Source organism: Symphalangus syndactylus, chromosome 16 (assembly GCF_028878055.3).
Source record: "Symphalangus syndactylus isolate Jambi chromosome 16, NHGRI_mSymSyn1-v2.1_pri, whole genome shotgun sequence".
Taxonomy (NCBI): domain Eukaryota; kingdom Metazoa; phylum Chordata; class Mammalia; order Primates; family Hylobatidae; genus Symphalangus; species Symphalangus syndactylus.
In genome coordinates this window covers 72,904,789-72,923,985 of record NC_072438.2, presented here as the reverse complement: position 1 = coordinate 72,923,985, position 19,197 = coordinate 72,904,789, and the positions used below count along the sequence as shown (strand labels likewise).

Sequence of the window (19,197 nt, the reverse complement as noted above, 5' to 3'; positions counted from 1 at the left end):
CTGTCTCTGCTTTCTTCCCTCCTCCTATCTCCCCCTTAGCCCCATCTTTTCTTCAATGTAGAGTTTCACTAAAATTAACATCCACAGAGGAGCTCAAAATTAAAAGGCTAGCATGTAACATTAATAGAAGACCCAACCAATAAGGAGCCCACTAGCCTAAGATCTTGTAATTATGGAAGAAATGAGCTGAAAGTGATATATCTTTTTTGGTTTGGATTTCAAATGGGGATGGGGAGCTTTCCTAAAGTAGAGGCTGTGGGGGAATAGGATGGCTACTGTGGGAACAAGGCAATGCTGAATAAGTTGCGTCCTCTCCGAATATATGCTTTCAGCATGGGAAGAAAACTCTTTAAGCCGTGTATATGGAATGTTCATGCCTCAGATACAAGCCCGACGCACACATGAGCACACACAAATTATGACACATCACTGGTGGCCAGGCCCCATCTGCCACCTTCCAGCGTCAGGGCCCCTCACTCAGTACTATACAGTAATGCTGTCTGACGGGGAAGGAGGAAAGCAGTGAGGATGGAATCAGAAGTGCTTCCAGTTTTATTTCAGACAAGCCCTGACAGGTCTTAAAGCAGAAGGGTGGCCAATAATAAGTGAGATCTGTAAGTTCTTGCCAAAAACCCAGAGCCTGAACCAAAAGTCAGTGGGGGAGAAGGAAGCTATACATCATCCATATTCTCATCGTCAGTTTAAATTTAGAAAATGAGTTTAAATTTAGAAAATGAGTTGAAAAGAGAGAAGACCTTGCTCTTTACCTAGACTAGAAAGTCTGAATGGCAGTTCTCTAAATGACAACTATCATCCTTGTCCTTTGCTGAACTCTACTTCATAATGAATCATGTTATTTGCCAAAGAACACGACCCAGGGGTATCAGCAGGAAGGAAAACCTGAGGTTACAGCAGTTCAGTGCACCAGTGGTGCAGACCAATTACATGCCAGGCCCTGTGCTGACAGCTGAAGATCCTGAGAGGAGCAACGTGCTGCTGCTGCCCTCAGGAACTGACACCCTCCTTGGAAGCCACGTGCAGACTGGCTGTTGCAATGCACTGTGGTGGCTGCAGTGCCAGCACAGAGACTGCAGATAACACACAGGTGCTCCTCTAGACCTCAGCCTTCCAGGGAGGCCTCATGGAGGAGGGCTGACATTTGAGTAAAAGCATTTCAGGGCCTCATTTACCTGGCTGTAACACCAGAATCATAAGGTGCTTCTGAGAAGCTGGTGCCCAGGCTTCTTTCAAGAACCAACAAAGCAACATTTCTGGAGATTTGACTTTTGAAAAGATTCATGTAGGTGGATTCTGATGAACACAGAATCAGAACTGAAAAAGACTGAGCCAGTGAGAGAAGGGTGGGAAATGGTTTCCATGGAAGAGAGAGCAGCTATGGCAAATGCAAGGAGCCATTACACAGCAAGGTGACCGCTGAGTGGACCTGGAGGGGAAATCAGAGCCAAGTGAGGAGAGCTGATGCAGTAAGGCTGGCAGATGATGTAAAGAAGCCTGCACTTTCCTGTAGGGGAAGAGGAATCCCAAAAGGTATCAAATGGGGGCAGTTGTGAGGTAATTTTTTTTTATTTTAGAAAGATTGTTTTGGCAGAAGGATTTAAATGGGGGCAAGACATGAAGTTGAAAAGCCTGTAGATGGTGATGTTATAAATTACTATTTTACAAAGAGGAAATATCTATTTATATATTTTAGTGGAAATCTAGAAAATAAACATTAAGCACCCAATTGAGCAGAAGACACTTATCAGACTATTTTGCAAACAATGCCTTGCATTAGAGATAGCAAAAAGCAAAAGCTTTCGCACCAAGTTACCTAGGTTCAAATTGTGGCTCTGGCACTTCCTAGCTAAGTGACCCTGTCTAAGTTATTAAATCTCTCTGAGCCTCAGTTTCCTCATCTATAAAATGGAGAATGTAGTGCCTAGCTCTCAGGCTTGTTTTGAGAATTAGAGTGAATGACATATAATCTAACTACAATGACTGGCATATGATAAACACAACAGAAATGTTAGCTGTTGCTGTGTTATCCACAACAGCATCATCATAACTCAACAAAATATGTTTGCTCTTCAGTTATGGGAAAAAGGTTCTAGAAAATTCTAAGAATTCCTCTGAATTTGTTTTTAATGTAAAATGTTTTGGATACCTGTCCTGTCCACTCACTGTCCTCAAAATTCCCCATTTTACCAGGTGCTAACCTGTCCTCAACAACTTTAAAAAAAAATACTTCCAGAAAGACAGAGTTTAATTTGAAATCACCAGAAACGACTAAGAAGACTATAATTAAAGCTCTCTGCAAACCTGAGGAAAGGATTGCTGAATTCCTAGTGCAATGTCAGAGACCAGTGTAAATATCCCAGATCTCAAACTCTGGTATTGAGAATCCAGGATGTTTTCTATCATCCCAGCGTAGCAGTCTTTCATCATTACTTTAAACTTTCATAAGAAAAAGATTTATTTGTTTAAATAAAACATACATATTGACAATCTTCCTTCAAGTATCCTATTTCACTCTTGAATCTAAAAGAGAAAAACCACAGCTGGGGGATGAGCTACCAAAGAGGGCCACCTAGTGTAAAATAAGCAGACTGTGATTTATTATTTTGAGGGCTTAATATAAGAACACGGGGTGAAAGCAGAATATACTATTGAAAGTGACAGTGATATGCCACACAGGTCTATTATACCAAGAGTGGTCGCCAGATGGTCTCCATTTCCCGTGATAACTAAAGAAAAGGTACATAAATGCTAGCAGGCAAATACAGGTCAGATACAAAGAGCCAAATTATGTCAGTGACAGAAATCCTCAAACAGGAGGCTGTGGAATCTATCTTCTCAACGAGACCTTTTAGATAAAATACCTGTTTGTCTGAATGATTTATGCTCAGTGCTGTGTGGAAGCAGCAGGGCAGGATTAGATCACTGGTTCTTGAGCTTTTTATCTGTAATCCTTGCTCTCTTTCCCATTATCCCAAATCATTAAAAACAAAAAAAACTGTAGGTTCATCACCACTACAGTGCATGCCACCATTGGGTACGGTGCCTTGAACACAGTAGGCATGGAGATTAGCAACTATTTTTAGCAAAGAGTGAAGGCTAACAAAGAAGAATGATACAGAGGAGAAAACTCCTATGGCTTAAGATTTCCAAGGGTTACATGACAGGCATCCTGGCCTGTGTAAACACTTTCTTTGAGGCGTTCTCACAATTTATACCTTGACCCTACTGCATACACCAACCTAAAAACTAAAAACTTCAGCATATGAAACAGAACTTCTTCCCTCTATAACCCAATGCAAACTCGGTTATCCTAGAACAATTGGATAAGCCTAACACTCCTTCCCGAGTATGCCTTTTTGAATAGCCAACTTACAGAACAGAATGTTTTTCTCCATCAGCATTCAAAACTTGAAAGCCATATTACATTTGCTCAATTGTCCTTATTCCCTTTAAGTGTGCAAGGGAACGGCTCAAAGCTAATTAATGCCTCCCAATGTGAATTACTGTAGCTGTGTGCTCTTTAATCACAATAATGAATCATTTGCCATCCCCCAACCAATGCAACTGCAATAAGTAATCCTCTCCAAATTTTAAATTAATTTTAATCCTTAGACACTCATAAGTAAGCCTTCCACTTCTTCCCTTATATATAAAGCAACAGTCCACTTCCCTCCAGTGCCACTGCCTCTTCCCTCTTGACTTAGCTGACTGCACAATTGTCACTCTTCTATTTATTTAGCAAAGATGTACTGAGGGCCTATCATATGCCAGGCACTGCTGAGCATACAGTGATGAACAAAAACATGCCCTCAAAGAACTTCTAGTCTATTGGGGTAGGCAAACTGAGGTAAAGGCCAGGAAGGAAAACAACACAGAATTTTGATTGGGGGGTGGGGATGGGTAAGGGTGGTCAGGGAAAGTTTCCCGCATCCAGAAGTCACACCAGAAAGGACATCTAAAGGAAGAATAGAAGATACCAGGCACCTAAAAGTAAGGGCTAGAACAGAACAGCTTCCAGGGGGAGGAAGAGCATACACAAAGGCCTGCTGGCAGGAGGAGGCCTGGAGAAATGCAAATAGCAGCTCAGTGCAGAGGTGCAGAGCGAGAAAAAGAGCCTGTGGTATGAGGCTGGGCAGGCGGGCAAGGCCAGACCACCCAGGGCTTTGCCTGTTCTTTAGAAACTATCTGAAGAGCAACTGTAGAGAGTTAAGCTGGGATAGGATGATCATTCAGTCAAAGCATACTTGCTGAGCACTGATATGCCAGGTACTTCCCAGGGACCAAGGAATCAGGAACAGAGAAAACAAACAAAAACTCTGGCCTTCATGGAGTTTACACTCTGATTGGAGAAGACAGATAGTAAACAAGTACATTACATACTATATGCTAAGGAGGAAAAAGACATGAGAGGTTCCAGGCTGAGGAGGTGTGCTAGTGACAAGGGGAAGCGGTTGCCTATTTATTCAGGGTAGGTTAAGGAAGGCCTTATTGATAAGATGACATCTGAACAGAGACCTGAAGGAGGTGAGCGATTTGGCCGTATAGATTACCAGGAGAACAATACTGCAGCCAGATAAAATGCACCACAAAGGCCCTGAGGCAAGGGCTTGCTTAGTGTCCTACAGGAACTGGCATACAGGCCAATGTTAAGAGTCTTTTGAAACAGTCAGAGGCAGGGAGCCAGTTCATATAAGGTGACTGTAACAACACTGTCTTTTACTCTTGAGATGGGAAGGTTTGGGAGGTTTTGTGCAGAAGAGGAATCTGGCTTCTCTTTAAAAATGATCCCCTAGATGTGCTGAAAATTGACTGGGGCGTGGGGGATGAATCAGTTGGGAGGTTATGGCTAATAATCTGGACTACAGTGGCTCAGACCAGGTGATAACAGTAAAAGTGGTCAGAATCTACACAGAACTTAAACAAATTTACAAGAAAAAGGAAAGGGAAAAGGCCAAAGACACAAATTAGGAAGTAGTGTAAAGATGTATTCAAAGCCATGAGACAGACAGAATGAGATCACTTACAGAGCAGAAGTTGACAGAGAGGAGGTCTGACGACTGTGAACTGGGCCACTCCAATGTTAAGAGGTGGGGAGAGGAAAAGAAACAACCAAAGGGGACTGAAGATGAATGGCTGGTGTCGTCACAGTGTAGTCACTGTAGATGAAAGGCCAGTGTAGATTTGTTGTGAAGAGACTCCTTTGACTGCAGCATGTAAAATGGATTGGGCAGGGGCATGAGTTGACATAGGAAGACCAGGGTAGGAAGCTGCAAAAATGACTTCACAAAGGCCTGGGATCTGGGCCTCTTGAAGGATTTCTGCCTGAGAGGCTGTCCATCTCTCAGATAGAGTTCAAAAATGCCCATAAGAATGGCAAAGGCAGGCTTTTCAAATATTAGGATACATCCAGGAGACACCTGGGGACTCCAAGAGCCCACTCCTCTCACAGGAAGATGCTGCATTGCCTTATGTTTTGCATGAACACAACCTTCAGATTCCTATCCATTGCAATTTAATAAACGTCACTCCTTTCAACTGGGTCTCTATCAATCAAACTGTAACTATGTGTGTGTGTGTGTGTGTGTGTCACAGAGAGAGAGAGAGAGGGAGACAGAGAAAGACACACACACAGAGAGAGAGAGAGAGAGAGAGACAGAGAGAGGAGAGTCTTGCTCTGTTGCCCAGCCTGGAGTGCAGTGGTGCAACCATAGCTCCTGGGCTCAAGCAATCCTCCCACTTCAGCCTCCCAAGTAACTGGGGCTACAAATGCATGCCACTCTACCAAGCTAGTTTTTTATTTTATTGTAGAGATGGAGTCTCATTATGTTGCACAGGCTGGTCTTAAACTCCTGGGCTCAAGCAATCCTCCCAGGTTGGCCTCCCAAAGTGCTGGGATTACAGGCATGAGCCACCATACCTGGCCCTTGTAACGTATTGATAGTTATGCAGAAATTAAACTGCAGTGGTCCAGGTGAGTAAGGCAGGTAGGGAGGATGTGAGTGACAGAAAAAAGGTCATAAGGAAGAGGATAAATTCAAGAAATACTCGAGGAGTAACACTGTCAGGGCTTGTGAATGGACTGGGATATAGAAAAGGGAGATAGAGAGAGGCATTCAAGATGTCTCCTAGGTTTCTGACATGCAACACTGAATGGGTGATGCCACCGTTCAATTACTCAGGGAATACTGGACGAGGACCCAGGCAGGAGACTACAAATTCAGTCTTACACATGTTGAGACGTTGAGAAGGCAGCTAGGGCTGGAACTCAGAAGGGAGATAGGACTGAAGAGATCAGTTTAGAAGTCATCTGCCAGTAAGATGAAACTGATGACACACATTGAAAAGACTGGTAGGAGAGACTCTATTAAAAAGAGAACATGACCTAAGAGTGAGCATTTTAGATATGGACTGTTTATTAGCTGTGAGACTAAGATGTGTCTGCAAAGCAGGCTGAGAAAGAGTAGCTAAAGAGGTAAGAGGAAACCCAGGAAAGTGCACCGTGACAGAAGCCAACAAAGCTTGTGTTTCAAGGAGGAGGGAGCAGCCATGTTAATGCTAATGGGAGTTGGTGTGTGTTAGAATCTGCATTTAGCTTATTCTTTGTCTTTGTCTTGCCCGCAGATCTGCTGGTCCTGCTGATTTTTACCAAAGCATTCTGTGAATGTAATTCAAAAAGCCTTCACATAATTTTATCATTTGTCAACATCATTGTAATAAGCTGGTCAAAAACTTTCTAATATTAAGATAGCAGGGCTGTTAAATACATTTTGGATAAAACCACACTTCTGGCATTGAAGTGACTTTGGAAAGAACATAGAACTAGAGACTCTCATCTAGTCCTAGTTTTATCTTTCTCCAGATCATGGGCAGGACTCATGCCTGAGTTTTGGTTTCCTTACTGTTCAATGCTGGGGGTGGGGGAGTCGGGTGGGAGAGGAAATGTATGGAGTGAGCAGGTGGGAAACAATAAACTTCCCATCTCTATAAGATCCTAGCATTCACAATTAATTTTGTAGGAATACCAGGGGAAATGTGTGTATTTAAAGTAAACATTTTCAAAAGTGGACTCTATAGGGCCCTAAGATGAATCACCACTTCAAACTATTTAGTTGGTTTGGCCATTTCTCGGGCCAACCAGATACTCTGACACGTATGAAGTGTCAGAGGATATTGAACATGCAATTTATTGTTTTTCTAATGAATAGTGAGATACTAGACAATAGTTCATTTCTCAAAAATGTTTATATTTTCTTATGAATTTAATATTAAGTCCTGAAAAAGACACTTTCTTGTCCACCTAAAAACAGTTAACTTTAAATGGTAATCAAACTGTTGATATAAAAAAAGAGTACTGCTGATTCCTCAGCACTTATGATGGAACTCAAGAGATATTCATTGAATGAATGAATGCTAGGCTTAGAAATTCCACTGAAAAATGACATCTGAACAGCCAAGTCACCATATTCTCTCTAGTTCCAATATTTATGTCTCACATAAACTATTTCCAGGGCTCACAGTTACAAAGATAAAATCCAATTCTATTCAAGCAGAACACACATAAAACCTGTAGAGACGCAAAGTTTCAAAGACTTGTTATTTGCTTCAACATAATAAAGACAGACTGCACTAAGTGTCTTGTAGTGTACCAATATTTTTCTTTGCCCAATAAAGTATTTGCTTTCTCAATGTCCAGTCCTCAAGGGACTTCTCAAAGGTTACTCCTTGTGCCTTAAGAGATCATCATGACCTCCTTCTGGACGTTTTGTTCACCATTTCAGGATATTATTGATTGGTTTCAGAGTAAAAACAGTACGCAGCAAATAAAAAAGCTCACGAAAGTTTTATAAAATGAAACCAAAATAAGAGGCATAGGGACCATTTCACTTTGTGTATAAATCAAACCTGTCTCTGTAACTCCCTTTCAACTCTGCCATGGTCTAACCAAACTAAGTCCCTACTGCCTCTCAATCTTCTCATTTTTTTATGCCATGGCTTTTTGTTCTGCAGTCCCAGTGTGTGTACTGCCCTTGCACAGACATTTCTTCCCACCAAATCCCAATGGCCAAATCCTAACCATCTTTAAAGGCTCAAACATCATTACACCCATGAAGCGTTCTTTGAACTCCACAGATAGAAGAAACCTCGTATTTTCCTAAACCGCACAAGTGCAACAATTTACCTAGGCTTCTTTATGATATTTAACATGTTCTACCTTGCATTTAGTTATAGTAACTTATGCTTTCTATAGTGTGTATCTACATATATAAACTCATGATAGATAGATAGATAGATAGATAGATAGATAGATAGATAGATAGATAGATATAGTGTTTATTTTGTGGTTATTTAAGCTTTAATCTCCTCTAATAATTTTTAAGCTCCTTGTAAACAGACTTGGTGTCAACTTACCTTTGGTCCTTCCATGAGGCCTAGCTCAATATTTTGCACAGAGTAGGCAGTCAGTAAATAAAGGAGTATAAAATGAGCTCTCATTGCATATGTGCTTTGTATACAATTTGCACAATGAAATGAACAAAGCCATATGATAAGCTAAAGTCACTAAGAGTAAGAAATCAATTACATAGATATATATTTGACCCCTCTAATCTTCACTCGGCTTTACAGCAATCTTATTGGAGGAAGTGATTTAACAAACTCACAGTTAAGTGTCCTTCATGATGATCTGGGAAATGAATGAATAAGTACTCTGTGGCTACCAGTTGCATTATGGAGTCACCTAGGAATTCCATTCTCTGATTGTGGCCCCTGGAAGAAGAAACATCAGTGTAAAGAAATCAATAACCATTTATGGATTTCCAAAAAAACACCCAGAATTTTAAAAAAGGCATGACTTAAAAAGACAATGTGTTCCTTTGTTTTAAAGCACAAAACCAAATAAAATTCCCTAAGGCCCCTTGATTGAGAAGAGATCTGAGTTAATATAGGTTGAGTTTTAAAGAAGAATAAAGTGAATATTATCTAAGGATTAAACGGTTGCCAAAATAAAGTCTGGTAAACACTGCCTGGTCAGAAGCTGAAGAGCATAAATTGAAAAATCAAGCATAATACAAAAAACAATCTTGAAAGAAAGCAAACAGGTCCAAGAATTTTCTTTGCTAAATTTATTGAAATATATACTCTGGCCGGGTGCAGTGGCTCATGCCTCTAATCCCAGTGCTTTGTGAGGCCGAGGCAGGTGGATCACTTGAGCCCAGGAGTTTGAGACCAGCCTGGCAATATGAAGAAACCCCATCTCTACAAAAAAAAAAAAAAAAGTATATATATATATATATATATATATATTATATATATATATATATAATATATATATATATATATATATTATATATATATATATATATATAAAATATATATATATATATATAATATATATATATATATATAAAATATATATATATATATAAAATATATATACATAAATTAGCTATATATAAAAAAATTAGCCATATATACGTGTGTATATATATATAAAATGTGTATATATATGTGTGTGTATATATATATAAAATGTGTATATATATATATCTAAAAAATGTGTGTGTATGTATCTATATATATATATATATATATATATATATATATATATATATATATAAATTAGCCAGGCATGGTAGCACATGCTTATAGTCCCCAGCTACTCAGGAGGCTGAGGCAGGAAGAGTGCTTAAGCCCAGGAGGTCAAGGGCTGCAGTGAGCCATAATCGTGCCACTGCATTCCAGTCTTGGCAACAGAGTGAGATCTGTCAGAAGAAAAAAAAAAAGAAAGAAAGAAAAAGAAAAAGAAATAACATACTGCATTATTCAAAGCTGGAATCCAAGTTTAAAAACAAAAAAATCTGTGATAAGAATCTTTCATCTTTACAGTTTAAAGAGAGTTGGGAATATTTGGTTTGGAAGAGGAGAGTAAAAAAATGAACAAAAAACAACCCCAAAGAAGTAAAATTTTGTTTATTTTCTTAATTGTTTCACTAGCTCACCTTCAAATCATTCATCTAGAGCAGGGGTCAGAGAGCCAAATCCAGCCCATGGACTGTTTCTAAGAATAAAGTTTTACTGGAACACAGCCATGTTCACTCATTTCTGTTTCATCGATGGCTGCTTTGATGCTACTATGGCAGAGTCGAATCACTGCACACAGGCCACATGGCCCACAAAACCTAAAATATTTAGTATCTGTACTGCTGGGAAAAAGTTTATACTTCCTTCACATTTCTCCTAAAACTTCACAGAGAAACCAAGATGCATGACAATGGAACCAACAACACTGGATTGGAGCATAACCCCAGGTCCACACTGAGGTCTGTCTGCTCACCCACCTCGCAATGTGACTTTCCTGGAAATATATTTGAAATCCCAATTCCTTCGAAGGGCATGCTCCAAAGGTCTGGGACTGCCTCGTCTAAATGGTCACATTGGGACTACATGAGAACTTTTAACTCACAGGGTCAGATGGTTAAATCCCACAGTTCTCAATGTGAATGCCCTTGCCAGAAGTCGAACATGAGTAAAAATTACTCCAATTGCTTCTTCAAACTCAGTAAGTTTTTGTAGAACCGGAGAAGTTTCAATAAGTTGTCGATCAGTATTTGGCTCTTGTAGCTACAGGAAAATAGAAATAAATAAAAATCATTTTTTCATTTTTGGTTATAAGTGTAATGATCAATTCTAGGATGGTGTTTTGTAAAATTCCTTCTCCCATGAGCAGAAATTTCTGAAATGCCAATAAAGCATGGAAGCTCGTTTCTCATCTCTTTGAATGGCAAACAAATCTAATATTTAAAGAAGGTTCAAATAATATTTTCCAATCTTCTACCAAATTTCAAGGCCAAGTACTGTACACAGATAGTTCAAAATCCCAAGTATTATACTAACTCTCCAAGGAGATGCAAGCTGAAGAACAGCTGGTAGAAAATATATATATCTAGTAAAACAATGGTTCTCAAACTCCAGCATGCATGTTAAACGCAGTCAGCTTGGCCCTGCCCCCAAGATTACTGATTTCCTATGTCTGGAATCAAGACCGGGAATCTACCTTCCTGACATGTTCCCAGGTGATGCAGAGGCTGCTGGTCTGGGTCTGCCCTTTAAAAACTACTGCATTAAAGTAATTTACTACTGTGTTTTCTAGGGACCAACCTATTTTGGCAATGAGCATCATTAAAACAGAGTTCAATGTACACTGGAGATTATTATACCACTAGACAGGTGGTGCTCCAACAATGAGCCTTTAACAACTAGCAGAGAGCAAATATGAAAAGCGTGATTAAAATGAACATTTGCAACAACTTTGGGCACTCATGTATTAATAAAATATTTTTAAAGTACTCTAATGAATTAATGTCATTTCTTACTGTAAAGCCTCTTATGAGAGTTCAACCACTTCTTACATTTATTTTATATACATATATAAAAATAAGTATATGAGGATACATATGCATGTTTACATATATGCATATATCCCAAAGTAAAACAGAAATAAAGGCAAAGAATAGTAAGAATTCTTAAACCATCTGGGGAAATAGGTGTCACCACCATATGTAGAGCTTTTAAATTCCAAAATCTTGAGTGAAAAGCTATCACACTATACTAATTTTTTAATTTACAGTAGGTTTTATACACTGATTTGAAGCTTTCAATTTCTAAGATCCAGATTAGATTATACGTTAACAATGTTAATTTGTATTTGTTCTACTATTTTAGTATGCTCAGACTCGCTTCTGTACTATTAACACTTTCCCTTCAATAGCAAGTGTGTAGATATACTGGAGTCAACATTTTACGCTTTGAATATCACCTTTTGGTGGTGGTGGGGCATCCATAACTACACAGTAGCTCTTCCTTCCTCGTTGAAGGAAGATGACTCCCAATGCTCCCCCTACCCCATTCCAGACCACATAAACACAATGCACGGGTTCATTCTACTATTGTTCCAAAGTTTTCCCGGTCTGACACCTCAGCTGCAAGGCACAATGCCACTGAAGAGAATCAAAAGACAAAAGTGGGAAAGGAAAAAAAGGCAAAGGAAAGTAACATGAATAGCTGGCGTTATAAAGCTCACTGCAGACAGGGAGGTCATACTTACTTGGAGTGGGTGGAGAGGATAATTGAGCCAGACTTCGCGCAGGTCCTGGAAAATGGAGTGATGCCTTTAATGCTCAAGGGAGCCATTTAACGCACTCTAGAGTACTAAATAAAATGTCATTATTTGAAATACTGAACTATTTCAAGACGCTGACTCCACTTACGGCAAATTCAATAGCGCTGGCAAACTAATTTTTTAAGTGTATTCACCACTCAAACCGCCTGTAGTGACTCTAATTAGCCTATTAAGCTAGGGGGGAAAAGAGCCACCTCTAGTCCCAGAAGTCAGACACCTCTTAAAACTAAGTTACACATTTGGTTAACCTAATACACTGCACTAAGCTGCTCTTTTAATCATATTTTTTTCTTACCATTATCCAGGAATGTGCATCAGCTGTGCCTTTTGTAATTAAAACGCATTTCAAATGTCCTTTATTTTAGGCACTAATTCATTATCATATGAGCTATTTTAAGATGGAGTGGAAAAGGCCCCATGTCGTCTTCATAAGATCTTACGTTTATGAGATCATGCTTTTACAGTGGGTCACTACAAATGCTCACTTGAACTACTGGAATGAGTGAATTTTATGGAAACCCCTAGTACATTACTTTATCCACTGAGTTAAATCTAGAGGTTATAATGAGAACTTCCTCAGGATTAAAGTGTTTTTCCTTTAGTTTCAGACTCTAGGGAGCCTCTGACTGAATTTACTTCCCGACCTTGATGTTAGATTTCTGAAATAAATAACAAAAAAAAATTCTTTAAGAGGAAAAAATATTTAAGTTTTTTTTTTAGAGGAGAAGAAGTATAGGAAAATTTAGTATCACTTGTAACAAACACACAGGGTGATAAAGTAAAATACCTAATATTTCTTGCACAACTGATATCTTAATAAAATACACTCAGGGTTTTTAAAGTAATATTTTTTAAAAGCATTTAAATATCAAAGTTTCTTTGGGGCACTTTAAAGGACTTCTCTTAACCAATTCAGAAATCTTTCCTTTGAAATCTCTGTAGTGCAAATTATATTGATTGTTCTTACCTTCTTACAACTTTCTCTCAATGCTTTTTTTCCTCCTCCTTTCACCCTAAGTGGACATTTATCAAACTTCAGCCCCTTGCCTGACCTATTCATTACCATTTCCACTGGAGAATTCCACTATTTCCAATGCTTTACTACTTCAGTTTGGATTACTCATTCATTTCTGCTGCAGCACTGACCTCTTACCTAAGCTCCCAGTCCATAACTCTAAATATCACATGGGCACCTATTACCCCATATGGAACATGATCAAATGATAACTTTTCACCTTTCTCCTTAAACTAGAGCATCTGTTACAGAAGACGGCAGGCTTAGGAGTCAGGCTACCTGGGTCCAATCCTGATTCCATCTTGGCAAGTCACTTAACCTAAGCTTCCATGTCCTCAAGCTTAAGACAAAGATAACCATAGGACCTACTCAAGCTGTTCTATGACAAACACCCTGAGCAATGCACTCAAAGTATTAAACCCAGAGCTGGCCCATAGAAAATACTACTATTAATAATGATGACAACAACAACAATGATAAACAGCTATTTCTTCCAACCAACCCCAGTCTCCAAGGCTCAAAATTCCCAGCGATCTTGATTCACCTTTCTTCTATCGCCTTCATGTCTTATACCCAAACAAGACTGATTTCTCCTTTCATGTCTGCTGCCACCCATCTTGGTGTAATAGCATAACACCTCATGACCAGACTAATGCACCTGTCCATTTCCTTTCATCTACCCCGTAGACACCGAGATAGGGTTCTGCTGCACCTTGGTGTCGGGAAATATACTGAAAAGATCTAGACTGGAACCCCAGTGCTACCATTTATTAGCTCAAGGACCTTAGGCAAGGTCTCTACCTTTAGCTGGCTCTTCTGGAAAATAGTCTCATCAGGTCATTTGTTCATGCAACATGTTTTTACTGAATACCTAGCTCTGTCCTAAAGAGGCCTAGTGAGAAAGAATGAAGGTAAATAAGTGCAATTTAATACATTCTGGTAAGTCTCATAATAATGAGATACATACATATAAGTGTTAGGAAAACTGCCTGGAGGTGTCAGATAAAGCTTCAAAGAGGAGATGATTCCTCAGATGTGTCCTGAGAATATGAAGATTTTGGCAAATCAGTAGAGAGTGAGAATCAAAAACGGGGCACCAGAAACACACAAATAATAAGTCTTAAAGTACATAGGCACGAAAAGGTGATTCCTAGTGAATGGCACAAAGAGGGATTAAAAAAACAGCTGAGAGTCAGATTATGAAAACTATTAAATGCCATGTTATGTAGTATATAGAGCTTGGGAGGCTGTAACCAAAGATTTTAAGCAAGAAAGGCCATGACCAAATCTGCATATTGAAAAGAAGAAATGTGGTATGAATGATGGACTGGAGCGGTGGGGGATGACAGCCGGTTAGAGTTCAAGTGAGAAATGAGGAGGACAAAAATGAAAGCAGTAGGGTAGCAATTCAAGAAATATTAGGGTCAGAATTGACAGAATCTTGCAACTGATCAGATAAGAGGAGAAGAAAGCTTAGGGACAAAAATAAATCCTAAGGTTTCTGGTTTAGAAGATAAAAATAAGGAAGGAGGAACATGTTTGGGGGTTAAAAGTGATGGGTTCAATATTACACATGTTTAAATGAGGTATCTGTGAAACCCCTGTGAGAAGGTGCCCAGAGCCAACTTGAAAAGACACTTTTTCCAATTTCTGGAGCTCCAGAGAAAAGGCCTGAGTCAGAGGTACTGGGACAGATGTGTAAAGAGAAAAGGTGGGGAAAGCGGGGGCATAGGAAAAATCACATTAACACCCCTCTGTCTTTCTAAGTGGGCCATTAACATAATCAAAATGAAACAATGGATCTGAATGTACTGGGTCAAACATGAAGGGTTACACAAAGACCAAAATACAAAACCAGCAAAACTGGGGCTGAAAGAGTAAAACTCAGTTGAGGGTGAAAAAGAAAAAAACAGCCTTGCTGTTTACAGGGCTGAGAAGACAGACATAGATAAAGCCAGCAGCAAAGTCAACAGGAAGCAATGTTTCCCTCAAGGTCTTGCAGCTGCTGTAAAATGCCATTATGACCCTCTGACTAAGGATCACTGCAGACACTCAATTGCCAAGCTTTGTCCCTGGCTGTCTTTAGCTAATTAGGCTTTCATGATGCCTTATTCAAAAAAGAAGTACATTGGTTCACTAATATCTCTCACATGCTACAACTAATAGGTGGAAACCAATATGGAGATGTGAAATGAGTCAGTGTCCAAGTTTGTGTACTTCAAAATGCTAAAGAGGAAAACTCATACATTGTGAGCCTTATACAGTTTCACAAAAGACACACTAAAACAAATTCTGAATCTCAACCACCCCGCTTGTAAGATAATGTTCAGACTCTGCTTTTAATCCAGTCATTTATTCACTTCACTCTTCTAACAAATCTGTATTAAACGCTGCACATGCCAGCATTGCACTAGGTACTGGAAACACAAGATAAGCTCACTAAGTAGACAACTGACAGAGAGGCAGTTTAAAGAGAAAAGAATCTAAACAGACTGATGCAATTAAAGAAGACACGTAGAAAACTGCAGCAAAACAGAACAACAGAACACAGTGGATTGGGGGATGAAGGTAAGATGGGAGAAGGGGACAGGGAGGAGGTGGGGGTGGGGGAAGGAGTCTAAAGGGTGCTGGGGGACACACAGACAAGACTGCAGGAAGGAAAGAGAGCAAAGAGGTTGCTGAAATGACCCACAAAAGGTGAAGGCCAGAACAAAGAAAATTTAAGATTTGAGAAAAGGTCTTAAAACACACACCATCTGGTACAGATGCAAATCAAGATGCACATGTGTTTATATGTGCAGGACAAAAATGGAGGACACAGAACATCTGTAGATAATCTTCCCATAAGGAGGAAATTCACACATAAAAATCATCACATATCTCTAGAAAAACAAATACAAAAATCAAATTCTCAGATATGAACATTGTCCAGGTCATATTTTCCAAAACTACTGATCCTTTTTTAAAAAAACTACCCAAAGTAATACAGTAATAACGTCTGACAGCCATTTAAGCTGAAGGTTTCACAGAGGCTTAAAACTGGCTTCCCGTGTTCTCTATTGCTCCATGAGGGCTATTTCATTCAATTATAATGACATTTCAATTTGGAATACAGAGTTGCTTCTCCCTTTAAATGTTAAATTGACTTGTTTTGGTGCAGAAAGCATCCAGTGTGCTCTATTACATGCAGGATTAAAAAGGTATCTCTGGCAATATTAATAGCTTAATATTTAAGTAACAACAGAAACTATTTTAGAATCTATCATTTTTTCTTAAACTACAATTTGCTTTTTAATAAAGTACTTTCATACTCTTTATCCACAGCCCTATCAGAAACTCCCTATGAACTGACTTTTAAAAATAAATAAACATTTATCTAGTCTACATAATTTACATAAAAACAAATCATACACAGAAAAGCCAAAAGGCTATCACTTCAACTAAGCCTGCATGGGGTAGATACCCAATGATTCTAAAATATAAAATCATAATTAGCTTCAAGACACTTCAAAATGAAGCGAAGTCCTATTACATTTGTATTCACATTTAATTTATAAGTGACCATGAGGAAAGACAGGTTTGGGCCAAAGAAAAACTCCTTGTGTAAAGTCCATGGAACTTTCCATCTGCAAGAGTTGAATAAGCCATTTTGGTGTACTTGAAATGTCCCATCTATGGTAGATCTGACTATTTTGTTTCTCCTATATTCTCTTCAAATTACAAAGACCAGCTGAAATAAAATCTCCTGTAATAATATATAACAAAAAAAATCAAATGATTCCATAGAAATACCGGGTCATTAAAGAGCAAGCGTCCAAATAACTGCTTGGCTTCCTCCAGGCTTCCCTCCAAGTAAACAGCTCCTAGATGAAAAACAGAGAATGCCAAAAGAGAGTCTCCAACAACAGTCAAAGAAAATGACATATCTCTATAAAAAGCAAAAACGTAAGCCAAAAACTACTCACAGAAAACAAATCAACATGTTCAGAAGCAATTGTCTTAAAGGTGACATTTCCCCTCTTTTTGCTATGCTTTGTGTTACAAATTAGACTGAAATAATACGAAATTCGATTTACTAAAATCTAAATCTAATATTGTAAGTAAAAGAGGCCAAATATCAACTACCATGAAGGGTAAAGGCATAAACCTTACTAAGGGAACAATGCACAAATACTTGACTTTAGTAAAACAAATGTTCTTTTATTTTATGCACTTATAGTTTACGTTTCAGATCAAATGTATATAGATACCTAAGGAAAAAAAAAAACCTGATAGACAAAACCTGAGTCTAGATCAATGAAGGCATCTGCAAATAAAATATCAGGGGAAGCTTTACCTTTAATTTGGAATAATTAAGCATTAGGCACAGACACTCGTGAATCATAACCAGGAAGTACTGTGGTAACTTTGTAACTGGGTATAAATTACAATGGAGTAGTCATATTTTCTTGAAATCAAATGTTTACACTTGTCTTCAGAAAGGCTACTTTTCCACGTAAAATGTTAAGGCACTTAGTTACCAGGGCTTTTGACAACTAAAGACATTCATTATTTATTGATAGTTGTAACAATGATAGTCAGAGTAACAGTGGTAGCAGCTGTTGTGGTTTGGGAAACACTTATGTCCTGGGTAGCATGCAAAGCATTTCCACGTTCTTATCTTCACTTTCATGGGGTACCTCAGTAGGAGGATGTTAGAAAAGACTTAGAGGATTTAGGCTCATATTAGTTGATTTGAGGGGACAGCTTAAGGAAGTAGAGCTTTGCTCTGGATTGGATGCTGCCAGAATCAGGTATTAAGATCACTACGACAACTCTGCAAGGTAAGTGATACTATCTCCATCTCACAGTCTCACAGATGGGGAAACTGAGGATCAAAGAGATTAGGTAGCTTGCCAAAGACACAGATCTGATAAATGATGGAACAGGAAATTGACTCATGTCTGGCTGGTTCTGGAGGCAATGGTAACACCAACCGTCAAAAATATGTGTACAGAGCAAAGTAATTCCATGCGACAAATTCTTTGAAAATAGACATATTTGTGAAAAACAGACATAGCTGTGAAAAGACTGTGGATAATTATTAAACATTCTCTTCCCACTATCATCAGCATGAAACTACAATGGGAAGCTTTTATATTCATTTTCAAAGGAACAGGGCAAAAATGATAAGAACAAAGCCCTTTGAAAGCTAAAATGTACTTAATCATTTACTTTAAAAAAAAACCAAATTGTCAATCTACTGTAACATTTCATTGTAAAGCATACAAACTTGCAATCGCCAGCTAATTAACTCTTCATAACTTTCCTGTACCAATGGCCAATTGTATTCTGGTTACAGTCAAAAAGAAGCCAAGGAAGTAAAGTGCCTGAGTGAGGAGTGAAATGTCAACATCGGTCTTGCTTCAAGTGAATCAATAACAGTTATACAGACTCAAACCCTGGGTGGGGTTTAAAAAATGTGGTATTCTCAAGATGTTTAAAACAGAAATCTTACAAATAGTTTAATCAAAAGCAACACTGGAGCCTCTCAGCAACCTAATCTGTTTGTTTATGTATGTGATCCTGAATCAAATCTGGAAAGTAATCCATCTCCATATTAATCCACCTCATTTCAATTCATTAAATACTAAGCATCTACAAGACATCAGACACCAATTCAGGCGGTAAGAATGCAAAAAAAAGGCACGTTCACTGCTCTGAAAGAACTGAAATAACTATAATATAAGGCGGTAGGTGTTGTCCTAGGAACCTCATGTGCTTTGGGACAAGTAATTCTGTCCCAAGTTTCCACACTAAATTTTATGTGCTCTCCAGACTGTTTAGACATGCAAGAAAGTAGACTTCTTGAAGAAGAGAGAAATTACCTATTAATGCTTCAAAACAATTGGCCATTGCATGTCGAAGGTCCGATTCTCTACAAAGGTCAGGCCCGTGAGCATACAGCATAAATCGATCCAGTTCAAGTTTCTACAAAATTCACAAT

The 19,197-nt window shown here is 38.7% G+C and overlaps 1 protein-coding gene across 14 annotated transcripts in view; it reads right to left on the bottom strand.

The window, feature by feature from the left end:
- DROSHA (drosha ribonuclease III) overlaps positions 1 to 19,197 on the bottom strand; it is a 131,200-nt gene that overhangs the window by 11,344 nt on the left and 100,659 nt on the right. For all 14 annotated transcript variants that reach the window (XM_063619899.1, XM_055245508.2, XM_063619896.1 and 11 more), the window contains 5 exons: positions 19,079 to 19,181; positions 17,004 to 17,074; positions 12,122 to 12,166; positions 10,481 to 10,638; positions 8,679 to 8,784 (listed from right to left, as the gene is read on the bottom strand). In XM_063619899.1, the coding sequence (XP_063475969.1) occupies positions 8,679 to 8,784; positions 10,481 to 10,638; positions 12,122 to 12,166; positions 17,004 to 17,074; positions 19,079 to 19,181 (483 nt within the window). The remainder of the gene's footprint in view (positions 1 to 8,678; positions 8,785 to 10,480; positions 10,639 to 12,121; positions 12,167 to 17,003; positions 17,075 to 19,078; positions 19,182 to 19,197) is intronic.